Source organism: Melanotaenia boesemani, chromosome 5, assembly GCF_017639745.1.
Source record: "Melanotaenia boesemani isolate fMelBoe1 chromosome 5, fMelBoe1.pri, whole genome shotgun sequence".
Lineage (NCBI taxonomy): Eukaryota > Metazoa > Chordata > Actinopteri > Atheriniformes > Melanotaeniidae > Melanotaenia > Melanotaenia boesemani.
In genome coordinates this window covers 23,122,800-23,145,604 of record NC_055686.1, presented here as the reverse complement: position 1 = coordinate 23,145,604, position 22,805 = coordinate 23,122,800, and the positions used below count along the sequence as shown (strand labels likewise).

The window sequence follows — 22,805 nt, the reverse complement described above, 5'->3', positions numbered from 1 at the left end:
TTGTAAAAGGGGATGAACACCTAACATGAGAAGATTTCACCATACAAAATATTGATGGCCCACTGCTGTATTCTTTGTAGCGTTCCTCTGCGACAAAAGACACATCACAAAGTGCATCTCCTGGTCAAAAAGCTAAAGACAAAGAGGAGAGTGACGTGAAAGAGGATGAGAGGAAAGAACCAAGCGATGCTCCAGCTGCCACAACAGAGGAGACAAAAGTACAAGAGGAAAGTAAGGAGGAGACAAAACATACGTCTAAGCCAGATACAGAGGTCAAAAAAGAGAAATCAGGTAAGAGTAACACTAAGAAAAGCAAACTTGAGATGCATGTGAACTTATAAATCAGCTCTGTGCGACTTAAGTGTCTTTGTTTTTGCAGAAGGAGAGAAGGCTGTGGAGGAGAAGGAAAAAGAAAAGGGAGACGAAACATGTATAACAACTGAAGCAACCGAAGCCAAGGATAAGGCCGAGGCAGCTGATGTGAAGAAAGGTGCTCATCGTTGGCCTTATCCTCCTGTGTTTTACATCTATGATAGTCTGCTTCTACAAAGAAATAAAGATACTGATTTAACTATCTTTGTTAAAACAAATAAATAAAAAACGGATTCAAACTTTAGTTATCTTTCTTGATAACAGAAGAGCTCAAAGGTGAAAAGGATACTGGAAAAGAAGTAAAACCAGCCAAGGAGGAGGCGCCCAAGGGTAACGGGAAGCCTCCGCCTGAGCGACCACGCTTCATGTTCAACATCGCAGATGGTGGCTTCACAGGTTAGTTCTCATTTACCTGCAGTGGATGTGGAGTAGATGCCATTTGAGATCATGCATTGTTTTCAGACCACATTCAAGCCAAATGAATGTGTCTGTTCCAATGATGATCTGGCTGCCTTATGCTGAACAAATCTGCTGTACCAAGGGGGAGCTTTGGTGATATAAAGTAAATGAAGCTTTGTGGATATAAGGCTCCCCTAGGGATGGCATGGCTCAGTGGGTAGAGTGGTCGTCCTGTAGCTACGTAACCTGTAGCCAAGGGTTGCCGGTTCAATCCCAGCCCGGTCAAGCTCATGTCGAGGTGTCCCTAAGCAAGACAGTGAACCCCTAATTGCTCCTGATGGGTCGTGATTGAGCTGCCTTGCATGGCAGCTTCCACCAACAGTGTTTGAATGGGTGAATGTGACGTACATGTAAAGCGCTTTGGATAAAAGCCCTATATAAGTACAGACCATTTACCCATAATACTTAAATATTATTCTTGGGAGGGGGGTTACATATTAATGCTGGACCTGATTGAGAAGGAGGAGAGTGAACAAAAGAGAAAAGAAAAAAGTGATTAGGGGCAAAGACAGAAGATATAGAAAACAACAGCAACAACTGTACAACAAAACCTAGACAATCAGCTGCTGCACTTGTAAAGGAACATAACAGAAAACATCATACAGCCTCTGTAAGGAGACAAAGCAGACAATCATCAGGAGCAAGAAAATGAAAACACAACCGTAGCTATTAGTGATTAAACCTGTAGGACTGAGGAAAGATCTCATCTTTCTCATCAATGATTAATTTGAAAAACAACTAAAAGTAATCAGCACACCTGCAAATGTCTACAGCTCACAGCTCAAGTATGTAATCAGTATTTTTAACAAATGACCTAATTATCTATCTGTGTATATGTGTGGTTTCAGCTAAACAACACAGTCAAAAGGGAACTGAGAATGAGGCAACTCTGCGTAAAGAGGTAGTCATATTTATATTCAGCTAAATGGAATTTTATAGGAAATATCACATAAAGCAGTACATCATCATACTTCCAGTGATTACTATATAAAGGAGTCTTGTGGCTAAATGTTTTCACTTTTTTTCAAATTTGACACCAAAAAGGTCATTGAAGGATAAATAAAAAATACAAAATCTTTAAACAAATGGACAGGTTTTGTTTTATACTTACAAACCTCAAGTAAAGACTGTGACCTTCTGTTGCCACTAATGGAGAAAAAAAAGATAAGCTTTCTTTCTGAAAGCTTCACTGTCTGATTTGAAGAGGTGTTGAGGATGAAAATAACTTAATAGCTTTTCCAGAAAGGTTACTAAGGAGTCCAAACAACATAAAATGTTCTATTTCTATGAACAAATAAAACATTACTTTTGCTTTCAAAGCTTCTTCACAAAACCAGCAGTGAGCCAAATTTATCTTGAGCTTAATCACAAACTTGGGAAAGCTGTGGGTGTGCTGTGGAAAACACCTGCAGCCAGGTTTAGACGAGCTAAGCATTTTGAAGCCTGCCCTTTTTCTTTTTTTTTCTACCATGTGTTGGTTTCATCCCGCAGAGCTGCACACCCTTTGGCAGAATGAGGAGCGGGCTGCCATCTCCTCGGGGAAGATGAATGAGATCTGGCACCGTCGACATGACTTCTGGCTGCTGGCGGGAATCGTGATGTATCCTTGACAGCAGTTGCCCGAGTGATGACCCTGCTGTGTTTATTTTTCTATGGGTCGACAGAAGCCCAGCGTAATAAGTCAACACGCCAGCCAGAGCTCTGTAAACAGCAAACTGTGTCTCCTAGAGGCTGATGTTGTGGGTCATTTAGTTCATGTTGTTCTCTCTATTATGGTAATCAAAGCCATGCAGTTTTCATATAAAACTCTGTTTTCATTACCCACCCAGCTAATTCTGAGGCTTGCTTAGGATGAAACAAATAGAGAAGCTGCCTGAAATTTGTGGGCAAAAGTAGCCATGCAATATAATTTGACTAAAAAAGAAATAACAAATTAATACTTAGCTCAAAAAAGCAAAATAATTCTGCCTTTTTGGAGTTTAATGAGTGTGGTTACACCATTTCTATATTTGTTGCTTCTCTTAGAGTGAACCATGAAGGGTGCAAAAAAAGCCTGGCTGGTTAAGCTCAGCAAACATTTATGGAAGAAACAAATAATCAATAATGTTTTTGTTTCAGAATACACACATATATATATATCAAATGCATTATGAAGTAAAGCTTAGTAGCAGGAGGAAGATTGATTTGACGTCAAGCATGTTTTCTTGAAACACATAATGGGGTAGTGAAGTATTATTGCTTGGACACTGGTCACTGCTGTTTGTTTCTGGTTTTTAGTTTGAAACTTTTTGCCCTGTTCTGGTGTGGTGGGCGTGGCTACAGAAGATAGAGCGTGGCATCATGAGTGACAACAACACGGGAGGCTGAGGACATTCCTTCTATGATGATGCCTTCAGGAAACGTGGAAATTGTCAGAATCTACTAAACACCTCCAACACACTTTTTTCCTGAATTGATGACTCCATAACTTGAATGCACAAACCCCATGAACAGCTACAACAATGGCGGGTTACAGTGTTGTGTTTGTGCTGCAGAAGCTTTTACAACCAAACCCACACAAACGTTTCAGTTTTAGTACGATTCTTTGCCATCTTCTTCTTTGTATGTTTGTTTACATCGTCCAAGTTTATGTGCATGCTCTGTGTCTTATTCTCTGTTTTTGGCTTATTTCTGTAGCTGCATTACAGCGCTACCACAGGTCTGGCATTGATACTACAGGGTTTTCTGTGTTTTTGTGTGGACACGTGTCTTGAAACAGTTCAATTTTAACTGGAAACTTTTATTACATGACATCTGTTCTGTCTGCACGTTGGAGTAGCCTTAGATAATGGATTAAGTAAGGCCGTAAAATAGGTTAACAGTTAATGTGTTTGTTCAGTTTGTTCAGGTATTGATAAGCAAATATAAACTACACAGAATTTATTAGTGGGATTTAGAAGTGCTGCTAGGCAAACATTTAAACTAAGAGCTGAGCTGTTTCCACTTATTCCAGTATTTATGCTTAGCTAGAACTGATGCCTTCTTCATCCACCTCTTAAAAAGTGAGCAAGCACATATTTTTCAACAGTCCTGTAATAACAGCTCTCCCAAGGCACAAAAAGATGGAAAAGCTGTTGAGATTTATAAATGCTGTATGAATGATGTGTGGCAGGACTGATGCCGAGCACAGTGGCGTTTCACACTATCTTTGCCCCAAAGTGTAACATGACCCTTGACTACTGTACCAGACATGGCTATGCACGATGGCAGGACATCCAGAACGATCCTCAGTTTGCCATCGTCAATGAGCCTTTCAAGTCGCAGGCGAATAAAGGCAACTTTTTAGAGATGAAGAACAAGTTTCTGGCTCGACGCTTTAAGGTAAGTCAGGGTGTTATTACACTTTAGTTTCCACTTAAAATGCAAAGGATAACTTACTTGTTTTTTACTTTAAGTTAAGTTTGTACATTTTGACTTTCTTCACAAAGTTCTCAAAATGTTAATAACAATTTTCTTAAATCGTGTAAATTTTAAGCTATGTCTTCAAGATGCCAATTCTGAGAGCTTTGGTACTTGATAGTTTCGGTTACTAAAAAAAAAACTTGAGGCTCAGTGTGTTCAATCACCTGATCTGTTCAGCAGTCGGATGACAGATGCCCCTGGACCCACATATTAGCTGAATGGTAGTGCTGACTGCTGCATTTCTGGAAGAGCTCTCATCCTGTTTTTGAGTTCCTCACATGTTTCAGAGCCTTCCCTCAACATCCTCATTTACTGTATCGCTCACACTGATCATTTCTTGAAAAGATACAAGGTCTCTTGCCAAATTATTGGATTTTTTTTTTTTTTTTTTTTTTTTTGCAAATCTGACATCAACAATGCATAGGGTAGCACAAAATATTATTCTCGCCAGTTTCTCCCCACGAATGCTTTTATCATAATTGTTTGAGTAACATGACCACATCTTTTGCAAGACTTTCCAACAAATAGGGACTTTTTCCTGGACATAGGACTGAATCACTTTAAAAATTAGAAATTCATATGAAATGCTTGTGTAACGATGAGTAAACCTGTAACAATATCAGATAATTAAATAGATTTTATTATGTTATATTTGGTTCTTATAGAAAATCTGTTTTTTTTGTTTGTTTGTTTGTTTTTTTTTGTTTTTTTTTTTAACCAATGTGCAGAAATGTTTGATCTAAGAGGTGTGTGGGGTGGGGAGGTGGGTTGTATGACTAAATGTAATAGTCAAAGTCAACATTTCCATGATGAGGTTTCTTTTTTTAAAAAGATATATATGACTTTTTCTTCAGTTCATTGTCCTCGCATAGACCATGAATGACTTCTTATGCAACCAGTAGCTTCAGCAGGACGCTGTGATTCCCAGCAGTAAATTCAACTGTGCAGAGGAGGAACTTAAGTTAGAAAAAGTTTCCTAAACTTAAAAAAATAAAATTGTGCATTATCTGAGCAAATTCAGCTTACCTGATGACGCATATTTGATCCTTCCTTGTTTGATGCTCCATATGCTTCCAGGCTAAAGCTAAATTGTCAAAAGCAGGCCTTTTATAATCTTTTTCTCTGCACTTTTCCTTGATCTTGTTAAAACGTGTCGTGAGATTAAGGAGAGATGAATGGTAAGGACTTAATACAAGATACTACAATGAGAATTCAACCACATTACACTGCATTACACCTACTCACCCGCATGTCGTCATATTTATTTAGGCTTCATGAATTACAGTTAGTTGTTACAAGTGGATGAAAATAACTGAGTATTGCTTTATGAATTGCACAATAATAATTTTTGGACAAAATGATGTCATTTCTCTTTATGAAAGATGGTCCAGTGTTTTCTATGCTGAAGGCTGGTTAGCAGGTGGTTAGCTCAATTGGTGACGCATCAGTCTCCCATGTGGGAAACTAGGGTTCAACTCTCAGAGGAGATGAATATTAGCACCTTCCAGTTGGGTGCTTAGGCAAGACTGTTAAAGCTATTGCATAACCATTGTAAGTCACTCTGGATAAAGGCATCAGCTAAATGACAGTACTGAAGGAGATGATAAATGAGGTGTCTTTACTTATAATTTGGGAAGTTTAACCTGTTTGGGTGCCATTTACACATACTATTCTCACAAAAAGTAAGGAAATGAATGTTTAGTCTATCATTTTTCCCTTTTAATAATACCAGTTGAAAACTACTCACATATTTAGCTGTGTTGCTCATTCCACAGAAGGATGATGAATTAGGCTTTCCAACTATGTGTATCAATCTTAATATTAATAGGGGAGAAAAAACCAACCAAGCACGTTTCCTTTGTTTTTGTGCTAAGTTTATATGTTCAAAGAGTCCAGCATATAAACCTGTCTTTTCCTGACTGCTATCCTCCAGCTGTTGGAGCAAGCACTTGTGATAGAGGAGCAGCTGCGACGGGCAGCTTACCTAAACATGACCCAGGACCCGAGCCACCCGGCCATGGCTCTGAATGCACGCTTTGCGGAGGTGGAGTGCCTGGCGGAGTCACACCAGCACCTCAGCAAGGAGTCACTGGCAGGCAACAAGCCTGCAAACGCTGTCTTACACAAAGGTCAGCAATGACATGACAGCAGCAAAAATGATGAACAGAAATAGCTTGTTATTACTCTAGCAATTTAGTCTGCGTTTGAGTCCTTTTTGTCTGTGTAAAACGGAAGCAGAGAAGTCTGTCAGAGTAAATAAAGGCAATTGGATTTAGAGAAGGTAGAAGAAAGTGAGAGATAATCGCAGTCAAACAATGAAAGACATAGACACCAGATATCTGTTGTGCAATCTTTCCTGCTGCATTGAGCTAATGGCTCTGCCTGGAGCTGATTTCAGTAATGCCAAGCAGATAAGCCTTCTCAGTGTTAAGTGATAGCTCCAAACATTCCCTCACTGACTCACTAGAAAGGCCGTCAATATTTATATTGCACTGTCGGAATAATAACATGCACAGCACACTACTGTTCATGTTCTTAGTTTGTATGTCTGCACTTCTAAGTGAATACACTTGTAGGGATGTGATGAAGGAGAGCTTAGATAATAAGTAGGGACATGCTGTTTAAGCATCCATGTTTTAATATTTTAAGAAATTAAAGCAGAAAATCGATTAAGAATGGGGGGAAATGCTAGAATATAAAGATATTTCCTCCTGTCAGTCATCCTGTTTGTTGTCACTTTAGTATTGAACCAGCTGGAGGAGCTACTGAGTGACATGAAGGCTGATGTGACTCGGCTACCGGCCACACTGTCCAGAGTCCCACCCATCGCCGCCCGCCTGCAAATGTCTGAGAGGAGCATCCTCAGCCGACTGGCCAGCAAGGGCACCGAGACGCACACCCCTCCGGTCAGCAGCCTGCTCCTGATCGTGCGCACATATTTAACACATATACAAACAGCCATACATACAAGCTGAAACCTGCTGGAGCTGCCAGTGGATAAGTAATAGCTGGAGGACGTCCAATGATAACACAGAGACCTTTATATTATCATCCACAAGTTCCTCTTCACTCCACAACTGCTTTGTCAGCATCTTTTTTTTTTTTTTTTTTGTCCGCTCACATAACAAACATGATTAATTTTATAGTCTTTATTGTTGTCTTCATTTTTTCTAAAGTCACTTTTTCTTCTGAAGAAAAGCATTTCTTTGTACAGCCCATACCTCCAGGACCCTATGCTACCCCTCAGAACTACGGAGCCCCCTTCACCCCTGCACCCCCCAGCGCCCTACACATGGGAGGGGCCAACTACAGTCAGATGCCTCCTGGATCCTTCATATCAGGTCAGTGTTTGAAGCCCCACTAACACTGACTCTGTAATGATGTTAGAAATGTGTGCGTATTTGGTTTAAAGCACCACAGCAAGCAGGTACAAAGAGTGTTGATCAGTCAGAGATGGAAAATATACATTTGTGGATATGAGAGGACGGGAAGAAAAATGAAATAAAATAAAATAAAAAACAGATGAGTGAGATGTTAGACCTTTCATAATTACGGTATTCAAGATAATTTACTGAAGAAAATCCCAGTTTGTTTGATCTGTTTGACACTTGGCAAGCTGATGGTTTAAGCCTGATTTATGCACCTTTGCGGAGGTGTTATTGCAGTCTCACTGTTGCTGCCTCAGGCGCAGGAACTGATTATATCTCAGCACAGAGATATGATTGTTAGAACAGCACTGCAACAGTAGATTTGGTTAATTTAGGTCATGTTGTGCATTACAAGTACTTACAGAGGTCCTGTTTATGCTCATTCATTCTCTTACTTGAGATAAAGAACAGCTTTGTTAACTCAAACATATCTTATTTAAAATAATCATGTTGAAAGAGGATGTCCACAGCTTTTATACAAGTTCAGATCATAATAAGGATTTAATTTTGCTTAATAATAGCATACTGTTTCTTTATGGGCGTGGACCAGCTTTGTCAAGCCTGAAGGACAAAAAAAAGCATGAAAATGTCCTGTTCACCTTTTGGACTTAGGGTCATCTCAAAACAGTGTTTTATGTTTTTATGGTAAAAACAAAAAAAGATGTTTGGTATGAAAAAATATGCCAAAAATCACTTCCAGTTATAGAAGTAAGAGCAGTTTATAACATGGGCCGGGCATGGGAAAACTTAGTGAATGGCATACTAAAAAAAAAAAAAGAGAGAGAATCAAGTCTGTCTAGAAAGAAAAAAGAAAAGAAATCAAAGAAATAAAAACAAAGAAATAAAAACAAAGTTTCCGGTTGAACACAAAGTTGTAGTGTTACGTCAGTAAAGTTATACATCTATCCATTTCCTATACTTTACTACTCCAGTTCAGCCAGGTTGATTGATTAAAAAGTTTATTTTACCACACTGACTAAATATAAAAACTAAAATAGAAATAAAAATAAAAATAAAACCAAAAAGGTTAAAAGGAGCCGGTGGACGCATAAGCTTACCCTAATAATTTTTAGTCATTATACTATAACCAAAATCATCATTTACTACTAGGCAATAAATAATAATAGTAATAATAACAATACTCAAAAATATTGCCCTAATAAATACATCTTTGTCATGGAGTTATACAATAATAATAATTACTGTACCAACAACAACGGTGATAATAATAGTGATACCAATGATTACTATGTTTATATAATCTATAAATTTACAATAATTAATTACAATGATGGAGTTATGCAGTAATTATAATAATAATAATATCTATAATAACAACAATACTGAGTTTATATAATACCTCTTCATTCCTTAGCATTTCTGTACTGTTTTAACACCATATCTTTATATATTGATTTAAATATGTAGATATGTGGGCATGGCCTGTGTTCCTCTGCCAGCCTGTTCCACAGTTTGAGTCACAAACTAAAACCTTTCCTGCAGCTTCTCAACAGATGCCTTTTAAATACTGTGTTTCCTTGAATGTTGTATGGCAATATGTTCCTGCTAGCTTTAGACATAACCGGTGCTGTGTGCTAATTAACCAGGTCCCTGGAGTTTCTGTATTTTAGATGCTATCAGGTGAGAGGTGAGATACACCCCGGACTCGTCACCCAGTGAAGTTATCATTTTTTGGGATTCTTCTTTTTCCTCCTGCTTAATTTCCAATATCAACAGCCTGCATTTACAAATGCTGTTGCAAAGATCAGGTGGCATTTGCAAATACTGTGCTGTCACATCAAAGCAGCATTCACTTGCATTGTTTGCAACTGCTTTTTAAACAAGGTTTGCAGCTGCATGGTCTGTACAAATGATTCATGTTTTGATATCACCACCTGGATTTTTCTTTTAAACACTGTTTGCATGATAAACACCAGCTAATTATGTAGGGGAAACTATAACTTATTTTGCACTTCTTGGCCTGTTCTACATGTATATGTCACAGTCTCTTACTGCACTGAAGCTTGAATGTTGTACCTCACTTATAAAAAAGCTGCTAAATGACTAAATGTGAAATGAGACAAAAAGAGTTTTCTGTGGATGAGACACACTGTTTGTTTGAACTGTGGTTCTCCACAGGATTTTAGAACAAACAAATTCCAAGCAGTGTTGGATGTTTACAGTGACATAATGACATGGCTTTGTGGCAACTCTGACCGAAACAAGCTAATCTCACCGTTCATGGCTCTCAAGATCTCTTTGTGTTATCTCTGTAGCTCTAGTGAAAATATATGACAGGAGTTACTTGCAGAACCTCATGATGGGGAAGCACAAATTTGGCTAGAAATCAGGATTTGATTACTTGGCAAGATGAACTGTTGATGGACAAAAGCAGCTCCTAAATGCTATTATTATTTTTTCAAGATACAATCTGAGGAATTCTGTCTTTGTATGATTTTATTGTTGTGAACAAACATTGAAAGAAAAAACATTTTCAGTCTTCATGAAAATGACTGTCTCCTGGATATCTGAATGTCAGAGTCTCTGTGCACTCTTTAGTTTGTTAGAGCAACATTATTTAACACTAATAAAGCAGGCCTGTTTTAAGCACCTTGAATAGAAGCTTTATCTCATCGAGCAGCTCAAGTTGTGAAACCTTAAAATCCAGAGGGGAGTTCATATCGGACAAAAACATCTGTGGCAGGGTTTCTGATGTGGCTGCCAGATAGACACCTGAAATAGACATTACCTAAATCAAACACAAACGTGCTGCTTTGCTATATAAAGGCATTTTCATCTCTTAACATGCCCAACCTCAAAAACCTCAATACTCGCCTCAGCAGTTATAGGATCTAATGACACATTGTGCAACAATAAAGAGCAGTCTGGAGTGCAGTCAACCCTGCTGGAGGAGCGTCTTTCTTTTCTCCTGTGAAGTCTGATTTGGGCTCTCATTACTTATTAAGTTAAAAGCTTTTTAATCAAAATTGTAAAAGAAAAAATGTGTTTTGTTTTGGGCTCTTGTCCCACTCCCCCTTGCCTGCATTCTGTCAAAGTTTTCTGGCAGTTTGTGAATTTATTTTCTCATAATTAGTTTGGTAACAGCATGTGCTGTCCAGACGCACTCTCTGCCCTGCATGTGTATTCGTGTTCGGAGATGTTTAGATAGCTGGGATGTGGCAGAGATAACTGGTAAAACCTGATATTCCCCAGTAGCTTTGCCCTTAAAACCACAACAGCCAGCCCCTCGGAGCTGTGCCTGCCTCTCACTCAGTGTATCTTGATTTTTGTAATTGTAGACTCAGACATCTGTCAAAAGCATTGCTTTTTAGAGAGCCTGGGCCTATCTCTGAAAATGTCATTATGCTCAGCCTGTCTGAGTTTGACTGTGCCAAGAAAACATTCGGACTTTGTCCCGAGGTATTTTGAGAGGGACAGAAACCGCAGCAGCTTGGTTGTGTAAACGTCGTGTTGTGACTTGTGAACCGGTAGAGGGCTGGGCCCCGCGCCGCCTGTTCAGAAATAGTCACTTGCGAGTAGTCCTGCTCCGTGGGTTTTTGCTCACACCGGGGGCCCCGCGGCCTGCTGCCGAGCCGAGCCAAGCAACGTGCAGTCTGAATGCTCTGGCAGGATGCGAGCATGCAGAAAATAAGACCACGTTTATGGTCTTGATTTGGGTCGAGCTGGTTTCTGACCCTTTGAGATTCAGACACGGAGATGGGGGGGGGGGGATAGCAAGCAGAAGGAATGAACTCACTTAAAATAACATTTCTCTGATTTTGTGACCTTTCTTTCTTCCATTAAAAGTACCATCCAAGAGAAACTCTCACACTGGTGCACTACACATGTTCTACTCAAGCTGTATTTTGTGAACCGTTTAGCAAAATGTAATAATGCATCAAAGACTTCAATGAAGGATTGTTTTGTGCTGTCCAACATGCAGCTATAAATCAGCAACATCTTGATTAATCTGTCTACCATCAGGAAACTTCACATCTGCGCTAAAAGGAGTCCCTCATTCTAGATAAAGCTTCATCTTTTAGGGGTGTTCTAATAAAAGAGATGGAGTAAAGCACATGGGTTCCTCATGTCTGCAAGCACCTGCCCCACGTTGATCCCCTTCCACCAGCTCCAGTAGCTCTCTCTGACCTCTGACCTCCCCACAGAGGAGGGAAATATACTAAAAGGGAAATCCCTACGGGGACCAGTAAAGTGTCACATTATCCTGCTCCCCCTCTTCGAGCCTCCACTACAGTCTGCCGCTTGTCTGCCCCCACAGAAGCCGCCGCCGCTGCTGCTGGGGCCACCGGGGGAGCTGCTGGTGGAGCTGCCGGGGGGCCAGCCGCCGCTGGGGTTTGCCAGAAGACCAAGGAGCACGATGTGGTGCAGCGGCAGCGAGTGGTGGACCTTTGGAAAGACGGCAAGTCGGAGGGAGCCATTGGGCTGGAGTTGAGGATGCCCAAGTCCACAGTGCACAGCATCATCGTCAAGTACCGGCTCAGCAACACTGTGGAGAACCTGCCGCGTAACGGGCGACCAAAGAAACCCTGAAGGAAGCAGGGAGAAAAAAAAAAAATACTGGAATGTATCTAAAAAAAAGAAAAAAGAACAGAAAAAAACTAAAACCTGAAGGCATGAGAAGGAGCTCGAAAGCGGACTGAAGAACGAAGCACTTTGACACCGGTGGAATGCGAGGACTATAAAGGGAAAGGAAAAGCTCATGAGATGGGAGGAAAAAAAGGAAAAAGCTGCAGAGGACACAAAATGAAATGAAAAGCAGTGGCGGCTCTTTGACCCACGAATGAAAACAAGCAATCAACTGCAGAGAGCGGATCCAAAATGAAAAAGGGAGAGGTGAAAAGGTGCTGCTGAAAAAACAAAGCCTAAAAACTGAACTGGCCCACGAGAAGAGGGACAAAGATGGCATGTTAATGCAATCACAGGTTTTTATTTTAGAAATTCAGGTATGTAGGTTTAATGGGAGAAAAATGCAGGATTTTTATTTTATTTTTTGAAAACCTCCTCATACAGATTTCTTGAGAATTCTTTTTCTGTTTCTTCCTCTGAGCCAAAAAAAATTCCCCATGGATCAATTCTTCTTTCGCCGACTGACTGAGAAAGCCTGTCTGACCTGAACTCCCTCATTCCTCCACAGTCCTCCTCTCCTCCGTCTCTCTTTCACACACATACATGTACATACACACACACTTTGGACCTCACACACAACCTGAAAACCTGCAAATAGCCTTGTTTATGTGCAGAGAACAGACAGATGAAATCCAAACTTAAAACAGAAAAGGACAGACCCAGATCATCTTGCAGAAAAAAAGAGAGAGAAGAGAGTTTTCTGAAATTTAAAACACTTCTCTCATAAACTGTCTTGCCCTAGCATTCCTGAGTCCAACCAAGTATAGGAGCAAAATCCACAGGTCTAAAAAACACTGAGACGCTGTCTTTATCCAACAGTTAGTAGCAACATTGCTGTAACTAATCTAATGGACTTCCATTGTTAATGTACTGTATAACAAGGGGTAAAATATTCCTTACTATTGCACCTTTTTTGAGTGGGATGGTCACTTAAAGGGGAATATCACTCTACATTTCCTGTTTTAATCTTCCTTGCAACAATAAGTATTATTTACGAGCAGCTCTTCCTCAAAGATAAAAACTGTAATCCGTCATTAAAAGAAAAAGGGAGAGTCGCTTTGAAGCTTAAAGGGACGTTTTTGTTCCTCGAGCTTCTTTTATTGTGACAGCGTGATGGATTCCACACTGGAAAACGTCCCCCGACCCCTCAGAAAATAAAACACTCTGGACTGTGTCATCGTTTTTCCAGCTTGGTGTGTCTGTGCGTGCGTGCAGTAAAGCTGTACATCAGTGTGATATCCTCGAGCGGAGAGGCAGGATGAACCCTCTTGAGGCGTTTCAGCGTGGAACAAAAATAAATTTTCAGTTATACTGTCCAAAATAGTACAGGAACCAAAACTGAGTGATATTTCCCTTTAGGTTTGAAGGTAGTGGTGTGGCCTGCAATGAGGGTATGCTGTGTGTTTCTGTCTGTGTGTGTGGTATATGTGGTTTATGTATGGCAGTCCTGGTATTTTTTATCGATACTAGTTGTTGTTTACACTTCGACATTGGTGCCAATATGATACCTGAGATTCATTTCCAATTCCCAAATCTTTTAGATAACTTAAAGGGAACATAAAAATCATTTGTACCAAACACTTTTCTATTTAATAAAACAAGCTAACCTCATCATGTGCATCAGATTTAATAGTCAAGAAAAGGAAAAAAGAAGCATTAATGCTTCTCTTAGTATGTTTATTAATATTTAGAGATGATAAAATTATAAGGCATTGCTCATTGTGACAAACCAACAGCAAATTCCTACCTGACTGCAACACCTGTCACACAAAAGTAGCAGTTTAACGTTGTTTAGCTTATTGTCTTGAATGTTTGACGTTCTGTGGTTCAGTGTCACCTACGTCAGTTTTGTCAATCCTGTTATATTGTTAGATCAGCCACTAGAAAATATGGTGGAGCACCAAACACAGCTGAAAGAAAAGGTGACAAAAAAATAAAAAAAAAAACTAAACTGCTGTCTGCTGGACCTGTAAAGAAGGAAGCAAGCATGGCAGGCATATTGGCTTTATTGGGGGATTAACTCTTAAGTATAGCATTATCCTGATTAAGATTTTTTTTGTACTGGATACCAATCTGAGTAATTTGATATTAAGTATGGGCTGATACTGTGTCTCAGTCCAATATTAGTATTTTGTATGACACACAGCTGCAAACTACATAATTAGGAGTTAGAAAAAATAAAACATGAAAGTTCATGCAAAATAAAATATCTTTAGAGAAAGCGTGTAGCAATTCTACAGTGCAGCATGAATTTTCAGTTAGTTTAAAATAAATAAATAAATTTATTTATGTAGAGAATCCTTCATATAGTGAAAATGGCTTGGGAGTGCATGCTTGTGTAAAATAGTCTGATTGACAAAGAGCTGGTCACTGAGCACTGAGCTAGCTGTCACAAACTAACCTACACTGTATCAAAGTGTTACCAGATTGTGTGTGTTATAGATCAGTGATTCCCAACCCTGGTCCTCAAGGCACACTAGCCTGCAGGTCTTAGACGTGTCACTGCTACGACACACTCGATTCAAATTCATGGCTCATTAGCAGACTTGTGCAGAGCTTGTCAGAGAACCATTCAATTTGAATCAGATGTGCTGCAACAGAGACATCTAAGACCTGCAGGATAGTGAGCCAGGGTTGGGAACCACTGTTACAGACAAACAAAACCTTGATGAAAAATTTATAAATATACCCAGTGGCCATGGCTATATTAAGAGAAAAATAAAGATAGAAATGATTATTTTAATACCATTTTCTTCTCTAGAAGCTAAAAACAGCTGAGTCACACAAGTTGAACACATACAAAGCTACAAGTTTAGGCTACAAAACGTAAAAAGGTCAACATTTAAACTTTGACCTGAGGCAGGGACAGGGATTTGAACTTATATCTTGGCATTTATAACCCTCAAACCTATATAGTATCATCAAAAGTTAAATAAATATCCTTTTTATCTTTTTAAAAATGTTTTGTTGCCATTAATTGTTATAACTTCATTCTTGAAACTATGCATAGAAAACATTAACATTTATGGAAACATGGCTAAAGTAACCCACAAGTGTTCAGAAATGCTCAAATAAATTAATTGTAAATCTTGCAAAGCATTTATTTTTACATAATTATTGTACATGATATTTTCTGGAATCTCACATTTCTCATTTATTACATTTTAAAAGTACTAATACATGCTTAAGTGCTTAAACATGAACATAAAATTCACACAACACTTTGCACAGACCACATTGTATAATATTAAAATCCTTAAAGAAGCACTACTGTATAGGCACATTTTCTTAATAAGGTGCCCCCTAACAACGGCTAATTTTGCATCCATTTAGCAGCCTTCTTATACTCTGAGCTCTCTGCCGTCAGTAAAAGTCAGTCCGATGCTGACACTTTTCCCTTTTTTCCTTTGGATAAAACGGCTATATAAGTACAGGCCATTTACCATTTATTTCCCATCATTTGCTCTGTCCTTTCTGTCCTTCTTTTCCTCTCTTCCTCTAATAATGTCCTCTTGTATTTCTTAGAGTCAGAAGCAGATATTTTTATGGTCAGAAAATTGGTGCTATGTTAAGATAAGATTTTCTTCCTCTATCTTTCTTACTTTCTCTGTCGATTGCAAAATTCCTGCAAGTTTTCCGATTTATTTATTTTAGTTTTTTTACATTCGGACAGATTCTTCCTTCCTGAAAGCAAATCTCTGCTTTTTACATTTCTGAAAAGTTGAAAACAAAAGGTTGTACTTCATAAAATGTTTTGGCGCAGATGCAGTCATGCAAAGCTTTTCATTTAGCAAACACTCCTTTAAAAGGCTGCATTTTTGGCCAAGATGGCAACATTCACTTCTATCAGATAGTAGTCAGGATCTACAAAAGAGACACAGACCCACATATTGGCCAAAAAAAGTCTTTTTTATAGACCTTTCTGGACTTGAGATCCTCCATCAAGTGTAGTTTAGCATTTCAGGCATCAAGAGATAAAATAAAATGCTCAGAAGTTTAAGAGTTTCTGAGAGATGTGTCTTTTTGTGAAATGTTGGGTTTCTTTTTTTACTGTAGATATCACTGCCAAGTTAATCTGGGATAAGAAAACTTGTATCTGTCAAACAACGTCTTCTGCTACGGTAAAGCAACAGGCAAATAAGTGGAAAATGGAGAGTATGAAGAAGGGATGGTAGGAGGAGCTTGGATGGACAGAAATGGCAGCAGAAAGAATTTCATGATGTCCAGTCCAGCAAAGGGAGTCAGTTATCTGGTGTATTTCTAAGGCTAATCATCATCATTGCTTCCTCGCCATGTGACTTTTGATTGCCTTTACTTTATGTGAGAAAAACAGTGTGTTGTGTCTGTCTTTATAATTTCTATCTACTTCAGAACCAGCCAAACTGACTGAATAGCCATTTCTGAAAAAGAAAAGACTACTATAAATAGAATGAAGAAGTTTCTACTTATTGCTTCAACCTTTTTATGCACATTACTTATATTTTTAACAAAGAAACTTACTTTTCAGCACTGCCTGGTAGATAAATGACCTGAAACCCATCTTGAGCATTCCTGGCTTCTGCACTGCCTTTTTTTACTGATCCACTGGCCTTGAAGAAGTCATTTTTTTAAAGAACTGTTTTTCCATTGTCTTTCTCTATTCCACATCTCTGTCTTTTTTCTCCACAGCATTTTTTTTATCCAGTTATGCACCTCTTGCTCTTTCACCAAGTCTTTACCTTGATTTGTTTAGCCTCTTATCAGATTTTGTCTGCCAGCCCCAATACACACACACACTCTCTCACACACACAGTTTTTTGGCTCTTTCTTTCCATCTCCTCTGTTGGCCTCTCCTGGCAAAGTGCCACACATTCTCCCATAAGTGGTCCCCACTCCGGTTTTAGATGTACGCACACGTAGTTCCAAACATCTTCAGCTCGATACGCTCCTTATCACACGTTTGATCATCGGGGGGGATGTTATGATCGTTTATCTTTCCGTGCAGTGCAAGTGAGAGCAGTGCGCTGTTGGTCTATTCCTGGCTTTGTTTTTAAAAGAAGCTCTAAACTCAACATTCGACTCCTAGAGCACATTGATGATAGCGCACAAACGTGGGAAGCTCAGATCCACTTAGCTTGCCAGCTGTGCACTGGTGCAGAAAGACGTTAGCTTTCACAAATGTGTGTGTGTGCACGTGCCTGTGTCCTCATGTGCCTGTGTGTGAAAGTGTTTACTCATTGCTGGCCTCACTTTCTCCCATTTAACAGTTATGCATTTCGAGGTTGTGCCCTTAATGTAAACATAATATTGTAAATATGATATATGATGTACTGTATTATGCAAGTTTTCTCATTAAAAAGTATTATAAAATACACTTAGATGTCACCTATTTGTGGAAAACTAAAGTGAATAACCAAATTCCGACATGCTTATTGTAGTATTGGGAAAACATAAGAATATCTTGAATCCGAATCTGTAAACAGAGCCATGATGGAGCTCACTGAGAACCATTTCAAATTCAGGCCACATTTGCTTTATTTTACAAGTGAATGATGCATCTCGCTCCAGTTCTCATCTCAACCCCACAACAAAATTTGTTTGTTTTTCCGGAACTCATTTTATTTTCCTCATTACCTTAATTTGGGATACTTGTCTGTGTATCCAAACAACCTTTGCTTTCCATTTTTTAATATTCAGAACAACTTAATTTTTACTGGTTATGATGTTAATTCATTTTTAAAGAAACTAAATAGAGCAAACATTTGTACTTCAAAACTGGAGACTGTCAAGAAAAAGTCTGGACAGTTAAATCTGGTTTTTGTCAGCAGTTTGTGTTCACATTAGGACATCCCAGCATGAGGCTTTCTACAGGAGACGTGCTCTTGATGTATATCTTATAGAATACTTATACTCAGATAGCATACTCTCTTGGCTGGAAGTCAGAAAAGCAGTTTTTTCCTTATTGTGTTGATATGTGTATCTACACAATATCAACAATAGCAGGAGCAAAATAAAAGTGGCCTGCAGGTCAGCATAAAGGACAAACTTTCATCTGTGCCACACACTCAAGCACACAGCAGCAAATGTGCTGGAATATTTGCTGACACGTTCATTAATTGTTACCAGAGATTTTGTTTGGGGCTTGGGTGGGATATCTCAGCAGAAAGTCCAGAGCAAAACATCTAAAATGCCATCTAAATACCATTCAGCCACCTTTTTAATGTTTTAAAACCACATGCCATCTTTCGTGACAAATGTGTACAGCTTCATGAACACACTATCTTGATTCCCTCCTTCATTTGTTTCCTGTCTTCAGTGCAAGCTTTTCACTCTACCTTTCCTGAGTGGCAATTTGACACTACTATAAGCACATTTTTCCCTGATTTAAACTATTTCTGAGACTATTTCTGCATTGTGCTGCTAAGAAATCTTCCAGATTCCCTCTACAGCAACACTGCATGTGAGGTGCATGCAGGGGGGTGGCAACTATTATTTTTTAATATCCATCAATTTAAACTTGGGTCTTTAAAACAATAACATGAAATGGATGTAATTTGGATTTATTGAGTAAACAAAAGAAACACTTCATCTGATTTGATTAGCTGTGAACATATACAAGATTTAGATATGTTTCAAGTCCGATTTATTTGTTGTAAAAACTAATTCTCAGTCTGTGCAGGGAGAGAAGACACTGAGAGCAAAAACACAATAAACTGGCTCAACTGAATTTATGTGTCGTTTTCCCCCTGCAGTACTCAACGGGCCTCCCATGTCTGTGAAGAAGGAACGGGAGGCAGAACTGCTAGTCAACCGGCGAGAACAGCGCAGTGGAGAGGTCATCTGCATCGACGACTAGACAACGCATGCATACACATTCATGCACACACTGAAACCCATATCCTGAAAAGATATCTTCAATTTCACTACAAGAGAGTGAAATTTTGGTGGCAAAGTCGACTCCAGAGCGACACAACCAGTATTACAATGAATGGACTGACTGAAGGTGACAATATTCACCTGCTAGTGATTGTAGGTGCTTCATTGGGCAAACTAACAACACGGAGTCTTCTAATAAATTTCTGAATCTGATTGGTACTCCCGTGGACACACACACGCACATGCACAAACATACATACACATACCAACAGCAGCCACAGTACAACTTGTCTCCTAACTTCTTGTGTCTTTTTTCTTGTCTGCCTCAAACCATTATACTCCTCATAAATGGCCTCCTCACATGGGCCTCCTCCTCTAGGGATGCTTCGAACCTCATTTACACACACACAACCAAATACACTCACACAAACACAAAACGCGAAACCCACCTCAATCTTAGAAACCTTTTAGATCTCCCAATTGACCATATACCCCCCCTACCCTTCTCCCCTGCTCCTTAAACTTTGGACAGGAAGCTGCATGTAAAACTAAACTCATTTCTATCATCGCACTCCATCCCCTGAAGCATGCTCTAATCACAACAACCCTGTCTCGTGGAAAAGAAAAAAAAAATTATGGTATCAAGCTGTGCCTACAGTCGTTTTAATACAGTTTCTAATTCTCAGAAAGAGGCTCAATCTCTGATTTCTGAGTCCAAGCAGCTCCAAGCACAGCTCCAGCCTTTTTTTTTTACTAGGTTCTCCTTTTTTTTTTTTTTTTTTTATTAATGGTACATGCTCAGATAAAACACATGCAGGAAGGTATGATATGATATATATATTCAGGACTTGTTCAACCACAAAGCAGTTCTTGACATCCCATCCTGCTTCCATAGTTCTAGTTTATGTACAGAGCTTTGAGGTATTTTGGGGGGGTTCGTTCCAGAAAAGGCCTCACAATGATGCTTTTTTTTTTTTTTTTTTTTTTTTTTCCCAGAAACCCCCCTATGAATGTTTATAACCTTTCATAAGCAAGTCAGTGTTATTAAAGCCTATCGACCACCCCTCAACACTCCTCTTGAAATCCACTCCTTGCCTCCCTGTCCCTCAATCAACTGTTTTTCCTTGGTTTTTTTTTTTTTTTTTTCCAAGTTTCTGTTTCTTTCTACAAAATCCTGTGATATACTTTGCATATTTAAACCGTTCATTCGTGTTCTCTTGTATTTTTACTCTCCCATTATGAGTATTGTCGTTGTTGATGTTGCTGTTGTTCTTGCTGTTTGCTATTTGAAAGAGCTTCTACCAAAAGAGACATCTTTTTGTTCTTACTAGAAACTATGAAAAGAAAACAGCACCGTATGTGACATGACGCACCCTTTTGCCATGTTTGTCTTACTATTACAAGATACTGCAAACGAAGAAGTTGAACAAACTTCTGAAGTTGAGCTAACGTCAGAAGTAGAAACAAATTTTCTTGCTCACATTTCAATATGGGGCTTTCAAATGATATGCATATCTAGAAAATAGGCTACATGTAACCCTAAATACTTCTATGAACATCTAAGTCCATTAAAAACACATCTGGAAATTCAGACTAGACTTTTATACATTGCATCATTAAAAAACGCCTTAATAAACATAGCTGAACAAATGTAAAGTCATTAAAATGAATTTTGAGACTGATGTCAACCTGTAAATTGTAGTCAGCATTGTCTGTTTTAAGTTAAAACTGAGAAGAAAAAATAGCTAGGAGTTAACTTATCCCATGAACTTTAATTTTCCTAGGGCAAAATCTGAGAACATTTTATAAATGTATTTTATTTTAAACAAAAGTTTGGCGGCCCCTGAGCTAAAACGTTGCATCAAAAAATAACTCTTGCTTTGACCGGTTTCCAGGATTTTATATTGATTTCTGGGTATGTGTCACTGTGTATGTAGTGGTGCCGATCAAATGATGAGTGGCAGTAAAAACATGTTAATGATAAACCATCTCTTTTTTTTTTCTTTCTTTCTTTTTGTTTGTAATAAAACTGAATGAAATAAAAGAAGCACTGCTGTTTTTATTTTCTCCCAGATGGCATGAATTTCTGAAATATCTTAGTTGTGCTTTTCATTTTCTGCTAATTATCTTACGTAAAAAATGCTAACCCGGTGCCATTTAGCTGCCATGTGTTGCATCAGAGCGATATAGCCTTTATTACTGTAGTCTGCAAATGAAAGTATGTCATGTCTTTTTGTACCTGCACGTTCTATTTTGAGTATGTAAGCGCAGTTTTATGTTGTCACCAGTCTTTTTTTGTACATCATCAGTACCATTGGATAATGCAAAGTTGCACCAAAAATTAGTTTGTTTAGACACTCTAATGTATCCTCATCTGTCTTTTGTAAGCAGATACCCTGATTTCTAATTTCAACTCTATGTTTTATGCTCATACTGTAGAACCAGCCTCCCATACAGACAATATATTTATTACCAGAATCCCCATACACTTAAGTAAACACACCACTGAATGCATTGGGAAGTTCAAAAAGTTATTTATTGCTATAGATAAGTTAAAATGGAGATCATATTTTAGAGCTATGCCAGTTTGGATATGCTATTAGTCTTGACAAGATCTGTTGTCTTTTTCATTCTTTCTTTCTGCTTCTTCCCTTATTCTTTAGCCAAGTATATTTTTAGCTAATCAAGAAAAAAAGAGACAACAATGGCAACAGGTAGGAGTAGACTCGTATCTATGCAACATCTTTACAGAGGTGCATGTGCAACTAGGGGATAGAAAGCAATGTTTTTTATTGAACTTAAAAACAGAGATGACAGAGCAGTTAACTTTATGAGTCGCCCAAAAAGGTGGATGGAAATTATTCAGAATTCCAAAGGGATCACAGTCCTTTGCTAAGTAAAGGAAAAGATTGTGGATCCTGGCCAGTTAAAGGCCAGACGGAGGCCCCAAGAGTCCGCTCTGTTAAAGTAGCAAAGTCTCTGCAGTGCCGTATTTGTGTCTGAAAATGCAGAACTAACTTATCAAAAGACTTTGTCTCTTAAACACAAATAACGTCCGTTTAAGGATTTACATGCACACATATTTTTCTGTAAGGACATTGTAAAGGACATTATTAACTGTGTGTATCAGGTCATACAATTAGAAATGTGACAGCTTGCTTGATCTGGGTTAGAGGCTGGAACGGATAACATTGGTATTTGGACTGCACTGGTAATGATGTTCCCAGCAATTAATGGTTTGAGGTATCTTGTACAAACAAATGTGGCAGGTTGTATAGCCTGTTATGAACATTAATATTACCACCATGGTGCTGACATTGTAAAACGAGAACAGTGATGGAAAAATAATGTATTGATGAGATAGTGAACATCTGTGAGAGACACAGCTAGTCATTAAAGATTGTGATCAGGACTGTTTTTACAGGACACCGTTATCTTTAGAGCCCCTGGACGTAAATACAGTTGTAGAAACACAATAAAGGACTTTACTGCCTTCTTCTTTGGTCAGTCAACATGGACCACATTCCAGGGGTCCAGCATCAGAACTCCACCAATGTAAAAAAACATACATAAAACAGGTAAGATCATTCAGACATATGCCAC

General features: G+C 38.8%; 1 protein-coding gene across 4 annotated transcripts in view; it reads left to right on the top strand.

The window, feature by feature from the left end:
• The window catches only part of chd3 (chromodomain helicase DNA binding protein 3), a 41,761-nt gene extending 21,172 nt beyond the window's left edge, over window positions 1–20,589 (top strand). For 2 of the 4 annotated variants that reach the window (XM_041984933.1, XM_041984931.1), the window contains exons 32-40: window positions 81–291; window positions 380–490; window positions 637–768; window positions 2,323–2,431; window positions 4,059–4,191; window positions 6,206–6,401; window positions 7,015–7,178; window positions 7,487–7,613; window positions 11,980–16,827. In XM_041984933.1, coding sequence (XP_041840867.1) covers window positions 81–291; window positions 380–490; window positions 637–768; window positions 2,323–2,431; window positions 4,059–4,191; window positions 6,206–6,401; window positions 7,015–7,178; window positions 7,487–7,613; window positions 11,980–12,251 — 1,455 coding nt within the window. In that variant the 3' untranslated portion in view covers window positions 12,252–16,827. Of the gene's footprint in view, window positions 1–80; window positions 292–379; window positions 491–636; window positions 769–2,322; window positions 2,432–4,058; window positions 4,192–6,205; window positions 6,402–7,014; window positions 7,179–7,486; window positions 7,614–11,979; window positions 16,828–19,078 lie in introns of those variants that run through there. The other 2 variants (XM_041984934.1, XM_041984932.1) reach the window with 2 other exon arrangements.
• Window positions 20,590–22,805: the final 2,216 nt, after the last annotated feature.